General features: G+C 39.1%; 3 protein-coding genes across 5 annotated transcripts; 2 read left to right on the top strand and 1 right to left on the bottom strand.

Annotated features, from left to right (window-relative positions):
- Positions 1-6,067: 6,067 nt before the first annotated feature.
- On the bottom strand, positions 6,068-8,509 carry LOC117461150 (translation initiation factor IF-2). Its single transcript, XM_034102896.2, has 4 exons — positions 8,019-8,509; positions 7,293-7,347; positions 6,952-7,066; positions 6,068-6,832 (listed from the first exon to the last, which is right to left on the bottom strand). Exons 1-4 carry the CDS (start codon positions 8,466-8,468, stop codon positions 6,577-6,579), a joined length of 876 nt encoding a protein of 291 aa, XP_033958787.1. The 5' UTR covers positions 8,469-8,509; the 3' UTR covers positions 6,068-6,576.
- A 1,043-nt stretch (positions 8,510-9,552) lies between these two features.
- Positions 9,553-13,179, top strand: LOC117461166 (uncharacterized). The gene is made up of 4 exons (XM_034102937.2): positions 9,553-10,005; positions 10,437-10,491; positions 11,328-11,445; positions 11,604-13,179. Exons 1-4 carry the CDS (start codon positions 9,709-9,711, stop codon positions 11,641-11,643), a joined length of 510 nt encoding a protein of 169 aa, XP_033958828.1. The 5' UTR covers positions 9,553-9,708; the 3' UTR covers positions 11,644-13,179.
- Positions 13,180-17,827: 4,648 nt separating this feature from the next.
- On the top strand, positions 17,828-21,574 carry them4 (thioesterase superfamily member 4). 3 transcript variants are annotated; one of them, XM_034102784.2, is made up of 7 exons: positions 17,828-17,944; positions 18,112-18,235; positions 19,242-19,431; positions 19,514-19,688; positions 20,083-20,193; positions 20,449-20,573; positions 20,696-21,574. In XM_034102784.2, exons 2-7 carry the CDS (start codon positions 18,119-18,121, stop codon positions 20,737-20,739), a joined length of 762 nt encoding a protein of 253 aa, XP_033958675.1. In that variant the 5' UTR covers positions 17,828-17,944; positions 18,112-18,118; the 3' UTR covers positions 20,740-21,574. The 3 variants fall into 3 exon arrangements, with proteins under 3 accessions (XP_033958675.1, XP_033958674.1, XP_033958676.1); XM_034102783.2 differs by having other exon boundaries at positions 17,828-18,235; XM_034102785.2 differs by having other exon boundaries at positions 17,828-18,235; positions 19,526-19,688.
- Positions 21,575-22,807: the final 1,233 nt, after the last annotated feature.

Raw genomic sequence — 22,807 nt, forward strand, 5'->3', positions numbered from 1 at the left:
AGCTAATTAAAGTATAAAAATAGTATTTGAAGCATACTGCTTCCCATTTGTGTATGCAATTGGAGGTGAATCAGAGATGTGGAGAGAGTAATGAATCACTGCAGACAATGTTAACATGCCATCAAGCTTTATTTATATCCTGCATGGAGAAAATCACAGATGATGACAAAAAATATGCTTATTTGTACCTTCCTCCTCAAGTGCAGTTAAGGAATACAAATAGTACAGTTAGGGTTACTAACCCTAACCCTTCTCTGCTGAGACAAAGGCTGTTCTCAGGTTTGGCATTGTTACGTCACAAACCTGTTTATAGTGCCGGTTTTAACACCTGTTTGCTCACGGAACAGGATGTACTTGCATACTTAGATCCCATTGGTAAAACAAAAGCTATGTTGTCTCAGCTGTCAATCCTGTAAAAAATATTATTGTCTCACTATATGGGTGTGGGTGTCTTTAAGAGAGAGAGAGAGAGAGAGTCAAAGACCATTTCTATAGTGACATTTGATACTTAATGACATTATTGTTTACTTTTTAATTTAGTACGTAAGGATAATGTTAATAATTATCACACCTTCATGATAAAGGTGCTGCTTCAGAGTTAAATACTGAATGTCCCTATGAATAATATGGCATTCAGTCTTTGAGTTTACAATAAGATACTACAATAAAACTTGAAGAATGCAAATGAACACAACAATGACATTTCATGATATTTAGCAGTAGATAACAATCCTCTGATTGCAAAAGTTACCATACCCAAACATCTGACTTCAGGGGTCTTTTATCAGAGGTACGAGGATCAGAAGTTTTTGCCAGACTCTGTAGGAATATGTCTGATATTTAGTTGACACGATGAAGCACAAGAACAACCGAATATCAAACATATCACACAGCTTCTAGCCAGTTGGAGCCTCGGCAGACTGGAAAAACCTGTCGACAATTCAGTGGGTGTAAATAAGGGAAAGACAGATACAGAGTTAAATAAACATTGTCCGTCAGCTCGTTTCAGATCAGAATCTAAGCCACAGACAATAATAGGAGAGAATTACATATGTATAATTTAACACAATGAACAAAAAACTGAAAAAGCTGGGATTTGATGGCCTTGAGAGGGAGTCACTCACACAGGGAGTCAGATATCCTGTTAACGTCTAGTCTCACCTATCAGTGGATATATTGGCTTCAGGAAAGACGGGTTAAAGGGAAACCGTGTACACAGCAAAGGCATAAAAGAGGGAAACACGAGCCAACACAAATATGAGGATACTTGCCAATTCCTTGTATCCCTTCTCAGCGTCCCTGTGTCCTGCCAGTGAAAATGTTAGTAAAACAAGGTTCAAGTAAAAAAAAAAAGTTGTTACTCTGAGCAATCAAAAAAGTGATTCCCAACTAACTGTTAAATGTGTGTGTGATCTGTGTGTATGAGCTATTCCTCAGTGAGACAGCATTTATATACACAACCCTGTGAGTTTGGGGGGGAACATACACACAGTCAGTGCCCCATGTAATTAGAGGTATATTGATCAGCTGCTGTGGCCTGAAGCCTTTCCTCCCCACATTAGCCTGATCAATAGATGTGATGTTCATCCTACTGTGAGCCCCCTCACACACGACCGCAGATGCAAAGTCAAATAACTCTCAGTTATCGCCTGTAGGTAGGACATGGCGGTCACTTCACCGTCCCTGTTTGTTTCCTGTTACTCACAATTCAGATATCATACGACTTGTATTTTTTTAAAACTACCATCACATAGGGATGCACGCTTGCAATAAACATAGTAACACTATATTCATTTTTATAATAGCGCTTTAAAATAATGTTTAATTAAATGTATATGTAGAGAAAAGGAAAATAAATGTATATACAAACTGAGATAATATGATTACTTTCCTAAATCTTATTTTCCTTCGCTATATCTCTCTACTTCACCAAAAGCAATTACTAAAGGGAGTAAAACTGCGTTATTCATAGGTTTTGATATTTTCACACAGTGCAGCAAGTTTTGCATCTGAATGATAACCCCAACATTAGCTCTACACAGGAAACATATATTCTTTGAATAGAAAGACAGTCCTTGAATTTTTGAGGCAAGTGGAAGACCGTCGGGAGATGGTAGGGACTTTGGTCATTTATGGTGGAAAGTAACTAAGTACATTTTCTCAAGAACATTTATTCATTATTGAGGTACTTGAACATTTCCCTTTTTATGCTATACTTTACAATTCCCAACCTCCATATTAAAGGTGTTTTTGTTTTACCATACCATATGTATTTGGCAGCTATAATTATTAATCAATTTAAAAGCCACAGTTTTTGATAAAACTATGCAGAAGAACCTACAGTAGTCTTTCAAAGTCATGACACTAATACCAATCATAACTAATAATTATGTTCTTCATCACAGAGTAGTAATGTAATGTATTGTTAATAAGTCGTTACGTTTGTCCCTTAAAGAACATGCATGGTACTATATTACGTATGTAAGCATATTCTACTCTCAATACTTCTTCCACCAGTAGTTGTTGGTATGTGTGTCAGTACCTGTCATAACGTTTATTTCTTTGTTTTGTATGTGTTATGTTGGTTATCATGTGTATGTGTCTGTAAACAGTATCTCCAACTAGATGAAGAAAATTACAAAATTGAGAAACTCCATTAAAAGTGTAGGGAAATTATACATGTTAACATCAGGGCACTGCTGCCAAGGTGACCTCTGGCTGGTGAGGCTATTATCACTCTGTGTGTTAAGGCCCCTCCCTTAACACACAGAGTGGTCGTAACACGTGTTGACTTCACATCAACTGTCACATATGGTGGATTACAAAGATTAAAAACACTTTCACCTGGTGTTTGAGGCCATATATTTTCTTTTTAAATCAGCAAGTGTAGCTGATAGTGAGAATTTCAATCCAGAATACATCTTATTATTCCTAGGAACATTCAGTATTAGACTGTTATATATATATATATATATATAATATCAAAGTAATGTCCTTATTTTATCCACAAACATCAAACGTCATCAGTGACAGACAGCAGACTATTTAAAAAAAATGGAACATAAATGCTATGCTTTATGATTAGACAGTAACTTTAATGAACAGCAGCCCTCGCTTGTGACATCAGTGGGACTGAGTGTCCCCCCGTCTCTGTACCCTCGACGGTACGAGGCTGACCTTGTGAGCCTATTGGGGCGGAATGATAGCCCTCTGATTGCCTAATTGTGAGCCTGGAGGGAGTATTTTAATCTCCAACAGATGGAGGGCAAGTGTGAGGCAAAGTTGAATGATTCAAAAATAAACTAAATGTGGATTAAAAAAGGAATCCACTATATTCAGACTAATTCACTTAAGTCATTTTAAGTCCAAGATATAAAATACTCAGAGCAAACATTACCTCTGATTAAAGCCAAAGTTATTCTGCTTTTAAAGGTTCAAATATTACCCATGCAGATTTTAGTCTATATTCTACTGATAGCTTCAGTTCAACTGATGTATTTACATGCTTGTAAGGATACAGCACAAACAAATCAAATTAAATCAAAGTATGAAAGTATAGCCAGGATTATTCCTTTTTGCGTTCTTCTGCCTAATCTGGGATAAAATAAGGTGCTGTTTAAGGTGTAAAAAAGAAATCGCAGAAAATAAAATGTTCAAATCCACATTTTAACATTCAAATATGGGAAATGACTTGTGAACAACAGCTTGTTCGCACCAGGGGATTCGATCTTTACTCTATTGCATCACATAACAAAATAACTACAAACAGAATAATATGAACATATTGAAAATAAAGATAAATTGATCTATGCAGCCCCGTCTAACTATCATGACCAATAAGTATAAACACATTGAATGTAAGTACAGTTTTTCTCGATTGCTAACACACTAAAATTCTACATAAAGCACAATTATTTTAACTGACACTCAAAGAGCAAAAAAACTCTAAACACGTTTTCAGCTTTTCACACAAATCAACATGGCACTTTTTGCAAACCACTGCACACGTTTCTCCACGTAAGACACAGGAATCTGACATAAAGTCACGTGTTAGCAGGTTTAGAACACTGATATTCAAAATGCCTCACACATGGACCAATGATCAGGAAACACGTTCCACCTGACCAAACACCTGAGAGCATAATTGTTGGCTCATCAATCTGGATGTTAGCACTATAAAAAGACCACAGGTGAGTACTTTCTTACAGCAACAATGGAAGCCAACATGGAAGCAAGAGGAAGAGGAAGAGGAAGGGCTGGACTCAGAGTGAGAGGAGGAGGAAGAGGTGGGGTGAGAGTGAGAGGAGGAAGAATGAGAGGTAGAGGTATAGAGCTGGAGGGAGAGGACGTGGACAAAGAAGAATACTCTCAATGAAATTAAATGTTATCAACCATGGTTTGACGATGAGAGAGGCTGGACGGAGGGTTCAGCCTAATCTAAGCCGATGTACTGTCGCCTCTGTAATCCGGACACTTAGACTTGAAAACAGGTTAGTTAGTTTGTAGCTCTGCATAGTTCATGATATATCAGTGCTTATATCGGTTTTGTGAAACGTATTTACTTCATTACTGTAATTGAATTGTTGGCATGTTGCATACTATAACTGTACAACAATCCTGCACAATGTACTGTGGTAAACTTACTTTTATGCAACACAGACACTGACCGACCACTATGTCTTTGTTGTGTATCTGAAGGACTGAGAAACAAAGAGGTGGAAGGCTAACGATGTCCAATGAGGCACAGGAAGCAGCAGTTACAAACTGGGTTTTGGCAAACAATGCATCACACTTAGAGAGATCCGAAGCAGAGTATAACTATGTGCTGAGATGCATGTTGCACAGTGTTATTTTTGAATAAAATGTGATTTGTTTCAACTCATTTGTATTTCTTCATTTACTGTATCTCTGTAAACTCAAGCAATCTTTCTCTGCAGAAACCTCTATGTACAGAGCACAGCCCATAACAGATGGAAGTGCTTTAGAGTACGCTCAGCAGTGTGTAGTTGGGTGGTCAAACGATCTCGTGTTATGAATGAAGTGTTATATTTGGGGCAAAAGTTTGCATTTGGTAAGTGTTTATGTAGTTTTGAGTGCAGTTCTTCACTTAGCAGGAGAAATTAGGTGTTTTGCACTTTGGGTGTGTGGTTTTGTGAATTGTGTTTAGTGTTCTGAGAAACTGAGCAATTTAAAAAAAAAACGTGTGTTAGCAATCGAGAAAAACTGTAATCTGAGACCATCAAGCAGGAAAAAACACCTTCTGCTCCTAAATACAAAACCTTCATCCTGCAATATAAACTAAGATGAATTTATTAACCCTATAGTTACTTTTTGTTCAAATGTTCCAGAATAATGAAAATATGCTCAAATATCCACCGGGAACTTTTTACAAAGCTGATTTCTGTTAGTACAATATGAATCCAAAAAGCACAAATAAACATATTAAAATAACGTCTTAAAGTACTTTTCCTCTTATCAAGATTATTCTGTAAACAACAGTTTAGGCAGAACATTTTATTAAAATCTCTAACAGAAATACATGATGAAGCTTGAAGCGAGACCACAGAGTGCACATCCAGAGCCTCATCAGGCTAACAGAGTGAAGCTTATAGAGAGAGAAGGACCGAGGCTGTGTGTTGTCTGTCTGTCTGTCTGTCTGTCTGTCTGTCTGTCTGTCTGTCTGTCTGTCTGTCTGTCTGTCTGTCTGTCTGTCTGTCTGTCTGTCTGTCTGTCTGTCTGTCTGTCTGTCTGTCTGTCTGTCTGTTGTCTGTCTGTCTGTCTGTCTGTCTGTCTGTCTGTCTGTCTGTCTGTCTGTCTGTCTGTCTGTCTGTCTGTCACACACACACACACACACACACACACACACACACACACACACACACACACACACACACACACACACACACACACACACACACACACACACACACACACACACACACACACACACGATTATTCAATAATAATAATCATTTACAGAAGCAAAAGAAACGTAACAAGGTACAGTGTTGAAACAGTGCAAATAAAAACAGACCTTTTTCCTGGTTCATTTGCATTTCCCATCAACCCCTATTTACATGCAGTCCAATCGCATATATAAATATAGATGTATAATTTCATATTGTTTTAAACGCATATAAATATATATTAAAACAAATCAATTGGGTTTTGAAAAGGAGGAATGGCTGCTTTGTGGCTGATAATTAAGTAAACCTGCATGTTTTCAATAAAAAAAGGACACTTGGCCGCACCATGGGATGTGATCAACTTATTATTTCTACTTACTGTGTCTCGTATGTCTCAGCCACACAGTTTGCCAACATTAAACATTAAACCTGTGCAACCAGGATACAGTTTAGTGAAGCATTACCCACACCCTGACTGTTGTGTGTTTGTGTAGTGTTAATAAATATCCTGAAACACAAGGGCTGAACTATGCACAGTGGTGATGTGTTCATAACAAAACCATGAGTTCACCGTTCTGTGCTGGAATCTCGTTGACACGTATCAAGAACAGATTTGGTTTTCTTATAGAGATAATGTGTTCTGAGTGAGTGGAAAAACAGGTTTAGCCTCTTATTGTTTAGGGGCCACCGCCTTTGGTTCCTCTGGTTTAGGGGCCTCTGCTTTTGGTTCCTCTGGTTTAGGGGCCACCGCCTTTGGTTCCTCTGGTTTAGGGGCCTCTGCTTTTGGTTCCTCTGGTTTAGGGGCCTCTGCTTTTGGTTCCTCTGGTTTAGGGGCCTCTGCTTTTGGTCCCTCTGGTTTAGGGACCTCTGCTTTTGGTCCCTCTGGTTTAGGGACCTCTGCCTTTGGTTCCTCGCCACACAGTTTACTTCAAGATAAAATGCAGTATATAAATACAGTAGCTATCACCATTAATGTTCCAGTGCAGAAAATGGTATGTGTTATTTTTACCAATATACTTTATCATATGGTAAGTAGTAACTCTACCTTGCATCTTCTGATCCTGCTTTCAAAAAGTCACACACTGCGCTCCTCGCTGCTAATTGCTGTTTGAGTGTTTCCACCTCGGCTGTCCATTCGGTCTGCATCGTATTGAGCTCAGCTGTAGGTATGATATGACATGAGGAATTTGTTGTGGTTCATAAATAAAGCCAGGGTCATGACCATTACTTGAAGATCCATTTTTACTATAAAGAGAAATGCATGTAATAGCAATCTGAACACAATATTCTGTATAGATAAAGCAACATTCTCTTTTGCAGACCATGTGTTCTGATATTTTATACATTTATACTTTTCAGCATTTAGTCCAATACATTGGCACATACCTGGGAGATTTTGTAATAGCGTCTCGACTGACACCAGCTGATCTGCCACCATTTTCTAAAGTGGAAAAGCAAATGTCCATGACACAAAACAAGTGAGTTTTTTTTGTGGATAAATCTTCTCCACACAGACTGCAACTTGTACACAATTAGGCCTAACTTTAATACAGCTACTTTTTTCTGACATCCACATTACATTTCTGAGAACTCCTGTCATAAAAGTAACTCGATCTGCACAAAGCAGTTTGAGTGTTTATTTTATGTGATACACATTTCCATGCATGCCTACGAAAGCAAACAATAAATGGGTATCACTAATGTATGAAAAAGTAAACCATTGCAGGAGTGTACTCTTGTCTCTAGGCCGATTACCAGCAAGCTCTGAAAGAACAAGGCAAGTGTGATTTTCCTTTAAGCAGGTCCAACAGGTTGTGTGTGTTTTTTGCCCTGTAGGTATTTGTCTTGATACGAATCAAATCAGAAAAAAGATTAGAGTTACATTACAAAGTCTATTCAAATGGCCATAAGGAGCCAGGTGTTGAATTGTATACAGCTTGTAAAGAAATGCTAGCATTTTGTTTTGTATAGTTAACCCCTGAAGTTTAACTTCCTCTTTCAACAGTTAAACATGTCATTCCCTTTTAGTATGACACAATCTTCTGTACACTAAATCCAATATAACTTGGTATGCTTTCCTCTCTGTGCTTGCAACTTTCAGTTTCTCCCCACCTTTTCTTCATTGCAGGTGTTCGCTTCATTCTTCGCCTTATCTGCGTTGGACTGGAGCGTTTCAATTTCTTCCGTGAGCGCCTTCAGGTCGGCTGTGGTCTTCTCCATGTAGTCTTTCGTCTCGGTCACTTCGCTCTGATACTCTTGCAGCATTTCGTTGGTCACCCTCAGCTTGACATCCTTAAACTGGCTATGTTTTTCCTCTCTGTCGTGGTCCCTTTTCCGTATTTTCGTGAAGCCGAACAAGGCGACAGACAAGGCTATTGTCACAGGTAGCAGGATTATCACCCTCATGTTACACAGCAGCTGAGAGACTTCTTGGAGAGAGCTGTTTGTCGGTGGGGATGGGTGTCTGCTGTCCGTGTCGCCCAGGTGATAGCTCTCTTTGTGGGCAGAATTAAAGTCAGTGAGTGGAGGAGGCTGACTCACCTGCACTCTTTGATTGGACATAAACGTGTGCTGTGTGAGAGCTCCGCTGAATCTCAGCTGTCACTAGAAAACACGCCTTCTTCCTGGATCTGAGAGGAGACAGGTGTCACCGGTCCTGTCCTGCGCACCATATCCTGCAATATTCCCCTTGCAACAAAAACAAAATGCAAATAGATGGACATATAGGCTACCCTGTTTTTACTATCACTGTGTCTCTGTTGGCAGAGAGGGCAAAGTGGAGCTCACAGGACTAATTATTTGCATAGTGTTATTATCTCGTTGAATACAACAACAACAACGTACTTTGTTTCACAAGAGAATTGCCTATCTTTTTCAATATAAAGCCTGATTCTAATGCTACATTATATTTAGAGACAGTGATGAATAGACTGATATTTACACATCTTCTTAACCCTTAACCCACATATAACCTGGGCTATAGGCCTGTATGGGCTACCAAGGCACCCCTAGAATAAATTATTACAGCAAAATGTTATTTCTTAAACCATTGTAGGGGGAAATGTATTTTTACCACCATTTTAAGAAAGTTACACTAATTGTTGTGTAAAACAAAAAAATAGACTCAGCTATTTGGAAATATGTGTCTATCCTTTCAAATGACTGACACTCCCTGTGTTCTACTCAAAATTAGGATTCATGGTAAACATGTTATCTTATTAAAAAAAAAATCCAAAGGCCACAATACATTTGCTCTGTATTTTTCTTTGTATCAAACAACAAAAGTAAAATGTTTAGATTGGAGTTACAGAAGGCACACAAAATATCAAAAGCCTCTGTTATTTCTAAAGCATTATTGAATACATACTTGATTCAACAGAACAGTGATAATCAAAACTATCACAAATATTTATTTAAGGAGGAGGTTGTGTTCATACAGTTACATTTTAACCAACGAGTAACAAGAACATTTATTCTGACATTTTGGAAAATAGCTTGTTTTACAAAGGCCTATGATCCATGTTGCACATTTTAAAATCAGTATTGTTGCAATCCGGCAGTATAATATAATATAATGCCTAACCATCCAAAGTGTTTGTTTGGCCGCCGCAGGAGAGGGCGAGTCACAGGAGGAAATAATAGGACTGTCACGCCCAGCCTGTTGAGCAGGTAGAACAGGTACAGTAAACAGACAGGTCGTACTGAGGGAGAGAGCAGGTAGAAACACTGCTGCACGGTGGAAGAATTACCTGGAATGACCAACAAAGGGACCAGCAGCTAATTTACTTATTTCGCCGTCAAGATGAAGATCGCGTACGTTTTGCTCTTGCTGGCTGTGGGTGTCATGTCGTTCGTGCTTTTCCATGCCGGACACCAGGAGATGAAACTGATTAATTTCAGAGCCCGCATTGTGGACAGCGAGGCGGAGACGGTGAGGGAAGAGCATGCCATCGTCGTGCTGAAAACCGAGCTCGTGCAGCTGAAGAATACGGTGAAGCAAATGAACACCAATATACTAGATATCAAGAAGAAGAAGCAATCCATTGAACAATTATCACGGGACTTCACCCAACGTGTTCAGAGCTGTACCAGTGAGAAGGTAAGGCACACACAAACACGCATTTGTAGGTTTACTGTCTTTTTAAATTTTAAATCATACCAACTTTAACAGGGAAGTAGCCTACCACTCTCCAGGATGCACACAAGTGTAATATTGACATTGGGAAGTTGGCATGACAGGATCCTCATTATTTGGTCACATCCAAGTTTTTCATTTATGATTCTTGTGTAAGAGACCCTCTACACAACTAACATTTCTTTAGTCAATTTTATGTTTTTTCAAACCATCTATGAGCAGTTCTCTGGCAGACACAATATTTAAAGTGGTGCTTTTGCATTATTCTATGTAGGTACATTTTTTTTTTTTAAAGCATTTATTTGGTGAAGGACAGCCCTTTTCTATTTAACCTTATTTTGTTTCTCATATTTGTATTCAACTGCTGACAAATACTACCACGTTGCCTTTATTAGGTAGGAGCCGAGAACAAGAAGACAGAAACGGAAGCTGCTATTGAAAGCCTTAAAGGTAAGGCAGCTGATATGTTAAAAGTGTGATTCTGTGCATTAATATTGGTCAATCCCAAACTGATCAATATACAGTAAGAGAACAAGACTATCCATAATGAGGACCTACACCCTTTTAAAGGTGGAGTGGAGAAATACTAATGCTGGAGTTGAATACCCTCTTTGAAGGTTCCTAACTGAGTGAAATTACCAACAAGTATAGCCTATTCAGAGGAAGCCGTGATAAGAGCTGGTCGAATTTCTAAAAGGCGAAAGAAAAGTACTTCCTTTCTTATTTTCTTTAATATAGGGTACACTGGATCATCCTTTACCAAAGGGAAGGAGATTTGACACAATGCATAATTGAAAACATCCTTCTAAGGGGGTGTCATTCGGTTTTGGACAGGAATTTTGCTTGAATTACAAGGCGTTTAGTTTAGTCACTTTACCATATTCCTTATTACATTGCTTTTAGTCAGAGTGCAGTGGGATTTTCCTGCCCTGATTTTTTTTTAAGCCTTTATGTATGATCTTTTATTTCTTTTTTTGACATTGTTGCGTTTTCCAATGAGTTCAAAGAAGAGTAGTAAGGAAGTTTGTTTTTCGACTATTGGACTACAGCCACAGACTGGATTAGAGCTGGTATATCAGCATGAAACCGCACTATGATAAACCAGTGGAACCAGATGTGCCAGCAATGCCTGCAGGCACACTATCATTATGATATCATTTGTTTCATTCTCTCATCTGAGCTAGAAAAAATCCTAGCACAGTTGCCTCTCCCATTTCACTTATTTATTGTGTATTAAATAAGGACATTTATAAAATGTGTATCCCTCTACTCTGTCTTCTCCTCAGTGGGTCATGAAGAGGCTAAACTGAAGGCAGCAGTCGAAATGCAGGTGTTGAAACAACAGATTTTGGAGAGAGACATAGCTATTTGTGTCTTTGCAGATACAACCAAAGACAAGGCGAGGTAAGATCAGACTTTGTACTTGCATCTTCAGAAAAAGTGTATGTGTGTGTGTCATCAGAAAGTTACAACAGAATAACTCATTACGGAGTAGAACTACAACCTTATCTCATCATGAGTCTATTGACTAAACTAAACAAAATGTCTTCTTGAATTTGCAGGTCGCTGTGTGGAATGCCTCTAGCTGTACCATTAAGTTAACTTAGAAACACTGAACTTTGACTTCTTTAAAAAAGGAAGCTGGCCACGCAAAGAAGATTAGACTCTGTAATATCTTTACAGCTCTGTTCAGTTTCTTATGGGAAAATAAAAACTGTAGCTTTAGGAAAACAAAACAACAACAAACTCTGTACATTCATTCATTGGACAAAAGTGGTACAATTGGTTACATGGTTTTGTAGCATTTTTGTAATATGATTGTTTTAATTAGATCTAGTCATGTCTATTGTCTCTGTTAACCCCTTTGATGCTTATGATTATATTTGTTACACATAAAGGATTTTCAGTATCAAATAGATGTCAAGCCTCACATGATTGAACCAGTAAAGCTACATTGTGTTGTACCTTTACCAGGGTGGTATACAGCCTATGTTTGTGTGGCCCTGCCCCCTGATGACTCATGAGTGACTGTCCGGAGCCATACAATAACACATTTTGATTGGTCTCTGAGGCCCTCGTGCCTGTGAAGAATTTGTTATCTAAATGTTCTGCACCAAGTTGAACAAAAGGCCTTAATGTCAGGGAATAATTTACCTTGCATGTCCTGCTTCGCCCTCTGACGCAGATGCCCCAACCTTGGGCAGGTGCTATCTCCCTTAAGGAGGGGCTGCCCTAGCATATTGTTGATGTTACCAGTTTATGACCGGACAACTCTCGGTCAGAGATAGTTATTGTTGTGGGACACCTGTAACACATCCTTCTTGGGGTGTAGATGACCCCGAGCCATAAGAGACAACAAATGTGATTCAGTGTCCTCAGCTGTTTAGTCTATCCATTGAAGAATGTTGATTATTACACTCCGAACTAGTTAAAACCTGGATCCAGGGCCGCTGCCGCCAGGGATTTTGGGCCCCATGAAAAGATATCACATTGGGCCCCACCACCAGGCACAGGCCACGCCAACCAAGCACAATTGCTGTAACCACACCTCCAGAACCCAACCCACTCATTTATGCTTTAAATAACTCTACCTGTACAGGCTTGCATCTATCTTGTAGTCCAATACTAACTGCACAATATTTACTGACACTGAGCTGTGAAAATATAACACTGTGCAGACGTACAAGATTCTGCTGCAGTAGAATTCACTATTTGATATAAGACTAACATTCCTGACAATAGATCTCAATAGTCATCTTTTATGGTGTAAATGCCGTTTTAATAATAAAAATTTTGAATGGAACATTCTCAATATGAATGCATAAATCCAAATAAATATAACTTAAATATGTGGAAAAATACTGTGTTTGAAATTAGATGTTAGCTTTTTGTTTTGATATATATATATATATATATATTTTGTATTCCAGTCTCCCTTCAGATATGTTAAGTGGCATGTCATTCAACACAATGCTGCTCACCTCCTTCAGTTGGGAGAAAAGCTGGTTCAGGTTCAGCCTTATGGGGGGACAGGGCTGCTGAGCCTAGATGGATCTGTTGGTCCTGGCAGGGACAACTGATTTAGTATGAATAGCTACTAAAAATGTACCTGCATTTATTAAATGTCTTTATTCCCTCTCTCTTGTCTTTCTCTCCTTTCTTTTCTTTTTTGAAAGCCTGACTTTGTTAGTCGTTGAGACATGCACATAAGTAGCATCCCTCCTCACATGCTCTCACTCTGCTAGAAAGTGCCCGTGCTGTGCCTGCACGGCGGTTGGAGGCAGGACCAAGCCATTACATGTAAATAGAGGGGGGTGTACAGAGGCTTTGGATAATTAACTTTTGGAAGAAAATAAGTTAAATGAATCGTAAGTTTAGTGAGTACATTATCAATATCGCGTTCTATTAAACGTGGGGTAGGTACGTTTGAGAAACCGGCTCAAGGTACACTTTTTGTTATATTCCATGGAATGCTCTTAACATCCCGATAGCAATGAATATCTTAAGTGCTTTGACAAAAAATCCATAAAAAAAATGTCATCTGTGGAAGCCGTAGTACTGTCCTATCACGACCAATCATTTTAGCCGGCCCGGCTAAAATAACTGCATGGCCTACCTGCCTGTCAGCCTTCCATCTGTGCACAAACTTATCTCGTGCCCTCATTGGTCATCTGCGCGTGTTGGAGAAGGGGCTCTGTAAGGAAGTGGCAGATATTTTCCAAAATTACCTACCCCACCTTTAATGTTAATTATTGATGAATGATGAAAGGTTACTTAAACGTTTTTTACTTAATGTTCTAAAATTGTTTGGGCCCCTGTCAGTCACGGGCCCTTAGAATCGTCCTAACGTTTCACCCCCTTACGGCGCCCCTGCCTGGAACTACAGGAGAGTTCTTCTGAATTGGTTTGGCATCTCAACTGTGTGGTCATATCGTGGCCCATGACATGACTTGTGAATTCTCCGGCCGAAACTCCAAATAAACCGTCAGTGTTTGCCATCAAAGCTCCAGCTCTCCTCGTGTCTCTCTGAGTCCTGTTTCCAATTGCTTCAGAAGTATCCTCCACACTTAATACATATGGAGATATATACCATCAATGACAATGTTGGAGTGCAAAAATTGTCTGGTGATTGAAGGCTCAATCAAGATGAATGTCATGACATGCAAATACACATTTTAGAATCATTAAAGTCACAATGATCTCATATTTCCAAATGTCTTTTTTTTTCTTTTTTACATGACATATTTTCTTCAAAGGGATAATGCAGGGCCATAACCACCACCTTAACTTGGAAATAAATCAAATGTGCACATATTCATCATGACACATTATTACGTTTTATACATAGGTTTTATATCGTATATTTAACAGAACCCGAACTACTATGATAAATAACACAATGTGAATGGCATGTTCCTCTACCTCCCCCTAGTGCAGAACAAAGATAATATACTGATGGTCTTCATGCAATATGTGTAGTCTGGTTAGAGTCTAATCCCTAAAAGGTGTAGTTTTTGTAATTTGTTTCACCTCTGGCTAACTTTAAACCGAGAGAATCTGTCTTAGGCAAGGCAAGGCAAGTTTATTTATATAGCACTTTTCAACACAAGGCAATTCAAAGTGCTTTACAAAAAATGAAAGACATTAAGAAAATGGCATTTAAAATCAGTCATTAAAAATAAAAGCTAATAAAATAAACATTAAAAGAAAAAATACAAGGATTAAAGTTACAGTGCAGTCTAAGATATGAATAGTTCAATTAAAAGCAGCGACAAAAAGAAAAGTCTTCAGCCTGGATTTAAAAGTAGTCAGAGTTGCAGCGTTCAGTTATTATGCTCCAAATATCTGGAACAAACTCCAGATATTTGGAGCATAATAACTGAATGCTGCTTCTCCATGTTTAGTTCTGACTCTGGGGACAGAAAGCTGACCAGTCCCTGAAGACCTGAGAGATCTGGATGGTTCATAATTTAGCAGGAGGTCAGAAATGTATTTTGGGCCTAAACCATTCAGTGCTTTATAAACCAGCAGCAGTATTTTGAAATCTATTCTTTGACACACAGGAAGCCAGTGTAAAGACTTCAGAACAGGAGTGATGTGATCCACTTTCTTAGTGTTAGTGAGGACTCGAGCAGCAGCGTTCTGAATCAGCTGCAGCTTTCTAATATATTTTTTAGTGAGACCTGTAAAGACACCATTACAGTAGTCCAGTCTACTGAAGATAAAAGCATGGACAAGTTTTTCCAAATCCTGCTGTGACATTAGTCTTTTAATTCTAGATATGTTCTTTAGGTGATAGTAGGCTGATTTAGTCACTGTTTTAATGTGACTGTTGAAACTCAGGTCAGAGTCCATGACTACACCTAGATTTCTGGCTTTATCTGTTGTTTTGAACATTGCAGACTGAAGCTCAGCGCTAACTTTTATACGTTCTGCCTTGGCTCAAAAAACCATTACCTCAGTTTTATCTTTGTTTAATCTTAATCAATTGAACAACTCCAAGTCCTATCTGCTGAAGTTCACTGTTAAACAAAATATGTGGATGTCTCTTCCACGGTCATATAAAATCTAAATGGAGTTGAATGAAAGTGTTTCTTCAGTCATTTTAAAGAATTGAATGCATTGTATTGTGAAGTGTGGGCTTGCTATAAACTATGGAGTCATAATTGACTGCTATTGTGCTGACTGTGTGAAGTGAACTATGAACACGTTAAAACATATATAAATGCTTTGATAAGAATAAAGACAGTTATTTTGTGTTGTCATGAGAACCTGGATATCAATCAATCAATCAATCAATCAATCAATCAATCAATGTTTCAATCAATCAATGTTTATTTATAGAGCCCAATATGTTACATTTGTCTCAGTGGACTTCACAGTTTGTACAGAATATCAGTATGACAATATGACACCCTCTGTCCTTAGACCCTCACATCGTACAAGGAAAAACTTCCAAAGAAGGAAAAACCCCACAGTTTAAAGGGGGAAATGGGAGAAACCTCAGGGAGAGCAACAGAGGAGGGATCCCTCTCCCAGGACGGACAGACGTGCAATAGATGCCGTGTGTAAATTGAAAAGATAATACATTTGCAACATAGGTCCAAATGTTTGGAAATGCATGTGTGTATAATAGGAAGATGAATCCATGAGGATATCCATCCAGGACCTATGATCCATGACCACAGCCATGACTCAAGATCCAGGGCTCGCGATCCAGGACACAGGACCGCAGGATCATCCATGACTCCGGATCCCGGTGTATATAGACACCAAAAAGAAAGAAATTTGGGGAAGCTGGGTTAATCGAAACATAAGAGTACACGGGTATAGACAGAGAGAAGGAAGAAGTAAGATGTCCCCCGACAAACTAAGCCTATATCAGCAAAACTAGGGGCTGAATCTAATCAGCCCTAACTATAATCTTTATCAAAAAGGAAGGTCTTAAGCGCACTCTTAAAAACGGATAGGGTGTCTGCCGCCCGAACACAAACTGGAAGCTGATTCCACAAATGTGGAGCTTGATAAGAAAAGGCTCTGGCTCCCATTGTACTTTTAGAGATTCTAGGAACAACCAACAACCCTGCATTCTTGGAACGCAATGCCCTAGTAGGACAGTAGGGTATAATGAGTTCTTTAAGGTAAGATGGCGCCTGCCCATTAAGGGCTTTTTAGGCGAGAAGAAGAATTTTAAATTCTATCCTGTGTTCTATAGGGAGCCAGTGTAAGGCAGCCAGAACAGGAGTAATGTGGTCCCTTTTCCTAACTCTGGTTAGTACACGAGCTGCAGCATTTTGAATCAGCTGAAGCGACTTGACTGACTTCTTGGTACTCCCTGATAATAAAGAGTTACAATAATCCAGCCTAGAAGTAACAAATGCATGGACTAGTTTCTCTGCATCGTTTTGAGGCAAGATATGCCTGATTTTTGCAATGTTACGTAGATGGAAGTAGGCGGTCCTTGAAATTGATTTTATGTGCGCGTTAAAGGATCAATCCTGATCAAATATAACACCAAGATTCCTTACAGTCTCACTGGAGGCCAAATTAATGCCATCCATAGTTAGTATATCTTTAGATAATTTGTTTCGTAGATTCTTCGGGCCAAGTACAATAACTTCAGTTTTGGTCAACAGAAACTGAACAGGCAGATTCGAAGGATTTATTTCTTTGGAAATGTTATTTTAAATACAATTAAATCAAATTATTTTTGGTAAAACTAATGAAAAATATAACTAAACAAATATATTTTTTTAAAAGTCACACGAAGCAGATGCTCGCCACTGTCCCCAACACATGATGAAAATACAAATACATAATGTTTGCCAATATTAACACCAGTATACACGGTACAATTACATAATACAATATTGGCTGGAGAGCTTAGAAGATAATACATTACCATTATAAAATAAAACTAAAAAAAGCTTTATTCCGAACATAGTACAACACAATAATCACTGTGTGTGTGTGTGTGTGTGTGTGTGTGTGTGTGTGTGTGTGTGTGTGTGTATGTGTGTGTGCGTGTGTATGCGCGCGCGTGTGTGCGGGTGGGTGTGTGTGTGTGTGTGTGTGTGTGTGTGTGTGTGTGTGTGTGTGTGTGTGTGTGTGTGTGTGTGTGTGTGTGTGTGTGTGTGTGTGTGTGTGTGTGTGTGTGTGTGTGAGTGAGTGTGTATGGAACAGGGTTTCGCCTTTTGGAACAGCCAATCACAATGCAAGGTGTAAACCACATGATGTTACTGACGCTGTCGATTGGAGGATTTGACTCCCCATGTCGGAAGTTCACACAGGCACTAATGTGATCACACATGAAAGTCACCGGTATACGAGCACAGAGGGCGCATTTTTATTTTTCGAAGACTCTATACAACAGAAACATGAATTACAATTAAACATGCTTACGGTATGTTTTATATTATACGGGATTATCACTGTTTACTAACACGACTAGCTAACGTTAGCAACTGCCTATCGTCACTGCGTCTATTATCTAACGTTGCCTCAAAATACAGGCACCTCATTCAATCATTTTCTGTGAAACCTTTTCAACATACTCGTCTTTTAAAACAGTCTACACATGGCAAGGAGCGTCGGTCGAATATGTAAGGGCTTTCAACGCCTAGGCTTACTCTCTAAACAGACTCAACTCATCCCATTTACCAGAGTTCCAGTTGGTACTGTACGGACCATAGTGGTATGTATAATAATCTCACTGTATTTACTAAAGTGCTTGAAAAATAAATGACTGTTCGGGGTTTCCTCTGTGCGCCACGGGAACTCCTCTCACTCATTCCAGATGCTTCTCAGCCCAGTTAGCTGCTGTGATTCGATGGTCATTCGTGTACAAACACTGGGGACGTTAGAGGAAGATATTATAACTGTATATTTGAATCACTAAGTGAAAGAAGTGGGTAACATTTACCCAACTCTGTTTAACAGCATAGCCTATGCCGTTTATATTGCAAAATGTGTTTATTGGGTAAACCTGTAACACACTTATCCGATACAAAACACTAGACCACAAATTCTACCCCTTTTTAGGTTTTTTATTTCGGTTGTTTGCAAAGGTGTTGCACTGGACTGCATTATATTGAGAGGTATTTCTATTATTTTGCCTAACCAATTTATTGACATGAGGGGCAAGAATATTAAAAACACATTTTGATATCATGCAGTCCATTGCAACACCAATTCAAACTCAACACAGTAAAACATCCCTGTTCTGTCTCAGATGTCAATTACATTTACTACAGCACTTGTGCCAGCAAGCAAAACCCTATCATGAGATATAATGTTAGAATTCAATTTTGCTCAGGGCTGCTCCAAATGACACACTCACACTTCATTGTTTGGGTCTGCAGAGGCACAAATATTAGGCCGGATATACCCAGGACAACAAGGTCTTAAAGAGGAGGTCTCTTTTTAGTCATTTTCTTTAAACATGCACATCACAAGAAATGTAGGCACACAAATCTTCAGAAGTGGTCAGTCTGTTAATTATCTCGCATCAGAACAGTTGCGATGCTCTATGTGGGTTATTCAACAAAGGATTTACTATAACTGTGATTCATCAATTTACATACTGTACATGCAGACATATTTTTAACACACGAACAATGGTGAGTTGTCGGTCTGTTAATTCTACAGGACAGTCTTAACACACTCCCACCAACGGTTTAAATAATTTCCCTGTTTTGCAGACACTGCCATCATTCCTATTCCCCCAGCCCCGGGACTTCAGCCTGCCTAACCCCTCATGGGGCTCAGAAATGACGCGCATGTACGAGCATTATGAAAGCCAGTGTGAGGTGGAGACGGAGGGAGGACAGAAACAGAAAGGGCCGTGGCGGAGACTGCCAAGCTACAATCGCCTCCTCAAATATGCTACAGGTAAAGTGTTTGTCTCTCTGCTTGTTTTTGAAAAAATATATTATGTTTTATTTCCCTAAGATGCCATGTTAGCTGCTAAAAGTTTTTCCATCAGGTGGAGTATATCTTAGTAAGATGATCCAGTCAAAGGCTCGCCTGTTTACGCGGAACATCAGAAACCCGGGGGCAGCATTTGAGTATGTTTTGTTTGTCAACAAAGAAGAGCAGAAGTGTGTGTGCATACTCCAAGCTGGACACCTTCTGGAGGGGCCGCCAGGGTGAGGAAATGTTAATGTTGCAAATATGTGTGTAAAAATGTATGTGATTTAAAAATGTGTACATGCTTTTTCTACTCGACACTAACATCAACATGTTAAACACATTTGCACACTTTATGGTTTTGAATATTTGATATTTTTTTGGTCTGAATTATGCTAGTACGGGGCACCTTAGTATTGGATTTCAGCCACAGGTCTGGTTGCAGGTCATACCCTTTACTCCTTGCCCACATTTCCTGTCTGCCTCTATATTACCAGCAAAAGCTAAATTTCATAAACAATTCAAAATAAATGACAAAAGAAGAAAGTCTATTTGTATATCTTCAAACTTTGTAAAACTGCCCTTTTTAAACTTTGTGTTTGATGTCTAATATACATGTTTGTGTGTTTCCAGACATGTCCATGGGGGGGCAATAGCCACTATGATTGATACTGTCACAGGGACTCATGCTACCTTCCTCTCTGGACCTGTTATGACTGCCAACCTCAACATCAACTACCGCAGGTACAAGAAGAACATCATTTTATAGACATGCAACAGTTGATTGGATGTCAAAAGATTTAGTTATTTGGCGTCCATAGCCCAACTGAATGACTGATTGAAGCTTTGTTTAAATCTTCACCAGTGAGAAATTACAGCCTGGAAATACTTCTTTTTAATCGGCTTGTATGATGATAGACAAACTAACATCTCCATACTATATGGCTATTCATCCTTCATGGTCAGTTTCTTCCTGACAAACCCTTGTCTTGTCCCCAGGCCCATCCCACTGGGAAGCACAGTGTTGCTTGAATCCTGTCTGGAAAAGAAGGAAGGCCGGAAAACATTTATTACATGTAGAGTGACAAGCACCGACGGCTCCAAACTTCACACAGAAACATCAGGTAATGTACATTTTTCATAATCACAACGGGACGTCGTATTAAAGTTTGTGGTTGGTAACACCTCTGCTCTTCCTCCTTTTTTAACGCCACTGTCCTGTTTTCTGTTCTGTTTCCTCGTGCAGCACTGTTCCTGTCAATCACTGCCAGCCATCTACTGGGAGGCTGACACAAACACACCGGCCTACCACAGATTCTAACACTGTGGATACAACGAGCGTGTGTGTGTGTGTGTGTGTGTGTGTGTGTGTGTGTGTGTGTGCACGCGTGTTAGTGGGCGAGTGCGCGTTAGTGGGCGAGTACGTGTGTCATTGGTTTGGAGTATTTTTTGGGGAATGTGTACTTATTTGCCATGTTATTTAAGAAATAGCTTCTCTACATATGACATTGTTGAACTTTTATTATATATCTTTATATTCATACATCTCCACTGGTCAGTATGTATTTATAAACAAACTGTGCAGCTTCATGAAAAATACCTTTAGACCTCCAGAGTACATATCTAAACATTATTTATTTAACTGATTGTGTTAGGGGCTATTTATTGTAACTTTTACAGTATTGATTATGATTTTATCTAACACTGAAGCCTTCTCTTAGTGCACTGTGATAGGCAGCATCTAACTTGACCAGGCAATTGGCAGGTGCATTCATATACATCAAATCACCATAGTCCAGCACAGGTGAAAAGGTCACAGTGACTAGCCTTTTCCTGGCCTCAAGCGAGAAACAGGACTTGTTCCTGTAGAAGAAACCTAGCCTAACCCTCAGCTTTTTAAGCAGGTTATTGACATGAAGTTTAAAAGAGAGACAATCATCAAGCCAGATACCAAGGTATTTGTAACAGGTAACCACTTCAAGTTTTATTCCTTGCGTAGTTACAATATCTGATTATGATTTTATCTAACAATGAAGCCTTTGAAAGTGATGTTATTGCTCAAAACATAGTGATTATGAAGATTTTGTTTCCTCCAATAAAGCCTTACCTATTGGTACTATATGAACGAGGAAAACCATGTGTTTATTCGCTTGTCAACAAGTGAAATTGTTTACAACAGGGCAACAGTTTTAACTGCCAATATAACTTAACATAATATAACGTATATTATAAGGTTTAATGACAGGCATGTTTTTTTGTGTTAAAAAGGCAGAATAGAGAGTGTCATGTGCTCTTGTCTGTTTGCCATAAAAGGATTAAGGATATATATTATATATATAAATTCTGATATTTGAGTATGAGGTGTAGATTTGCAGCCATGAGATTATAATGACTTCAATGGTGAACAAGGGGATCAAACTCCAAATCACCTTGTTCATTGGCTGGTTTTACTCAATCATGCTGACACTGAATGTGTTTCTACAATCAAAAATGACTGAGCGTGCCACAATACGCCATAATTAGTAACACTGTCCACATCACAGAGACCTGTGCTGCTCCGGCAGCTACTGCAGCCCACGAGGCTGAAAAAGTGCAGTGAGAGACCTGAGACTATAAAGAGAGCTATTTTGGGTTATGTACTGTACTGAATGTGGGTTGAAGGCATTGCATCCTTTGATTTGTAAATGCTGCTATGAAACATCTGAATTAAATGTCAATATATCACACTAGTACACTAGTAGTGTTTACATTGTAGGCTACTTGACATGTTGATAACCAGGCGTTACTTGTATGTATACTCACTGAGAACAAAGCCCCATGCTCTTTGTTTTACCCAAATTATAAGTGACATCTTATGTTGATGTTCATGAAACATCGCAATTATTTCAGCTGGACTTAAAGGTGGGGTAGGTAAGTTTGAGAAACCGTCTCGAGATACACTTTTTGATATATTGCATGGAATGCTCTTAGCATCCCGATAGCAATGAAGTGCTTTGACAACAAATCCATAACAAAATGTCATCAGTGGAAGCCGTATTGTAAAAAGCGCGACCAATCATTTTAACCGGCCCGTCTAAAATGACTGGATGGCCTACCTGCCTGTCAACCTTCCATCTGTGCACAAACTTATCTCGTGCCCTCATTGGTCATGTGCGCATTCGTGTGTGTTGGAGGAGGGGCTCTGTAAGGAAGTGGCAGATTTGTTCCGGCTGTGTATTTTCAACTTCTAGCGCACTCGAGCTGGTTTCTCCAAAATTACCTACCCCACCTTTAAGCAACATTTAAAAAAGGAGCTAATATTTGTATCCATTAATACTTCCTTTTTGTTGTTGTATTAGCATCCTAGTTTTTCTTTACT

The sequence above is a fragment of the Pseudochaenichthys georgianus genome, chromosome 16 (assembly GCF_902827115.2).
Source record: "Pseudochaenichthys georgianus chromosome 16, fPseGeo1.2, whole genome shotgun sequence".
In the NCBI taxonomy this organism is placed as follows: domain Eukaryota; kingdom Metazoa; phylum Chordata; class Actinopteri; order Perciformes; family Channichthyidae; genus Pseudochaenichthys; species Pseudochaenichthys georgianus.

Coding starts and splice junctions, on each gene's coding strand:
- them4 (XM_034102783.2), top strand. CDS start 18,119: ATGGCAAGGAGCGTCGGTCGAATATGTAAGGGCTTTCAACGCCTAGGC. Junction 19,432..19,513: donor CCTCCTCAAATATGCTACAG/GTAAAGTGTTTG, acceptor AGCTGCTAAAAG/TTTTTCCATCAGGTGGAGTA. Junction 20,194..20,448: donor CTCAACATCAACTACCGCAG/GTACAAGAAGAA, acceptor TCTTGTCCCCAG/GCCCATCCCACTGGGAAGCA.
- LOC117461150 (XM_034102896.2), bottom strand. CDS start 8,468: ATGTCCAATCAAAGAGTGCAGGTGAGTCAGCCTCCTCCACTCACTGAC. Junction 7,348..8,018: donor ACACCTGCAATGAAGAAAAG/GTGGGGAGAAAC, acceptor TTTCCACTTTAG/AAAATGGTGGCAGATCAGCT. Junction 6,833..6,951: donor GCAGGATCAGAAGATGCAAG/GTAGAGTTACTA, acceptor TTTATCTTGAAG/TAAACTGTGTGGCGAGGAAC.
- LOC117461166 (XM_034102937.2), top strand. CDS start 9,709: ATGAAGATCGCGTACGTTTTGCTCTTGCTGGCTGTGGGTGTCATGTCG. Junction 10,006..10,436: donor AGAGCTGTACCAGTGAGAAG/GTAAGGCACACA, acceptor TGCCTTTATTAG/GTAGGAGCCGAGAACAAGAA. Junction 10,492..11,327: donor TGCTATTGAAAGCCTTAAAG/GTAAGGCAGCTG, acceptor TCTTCTCCTCAG/TGGGTCATGAAGAGGCTAAA.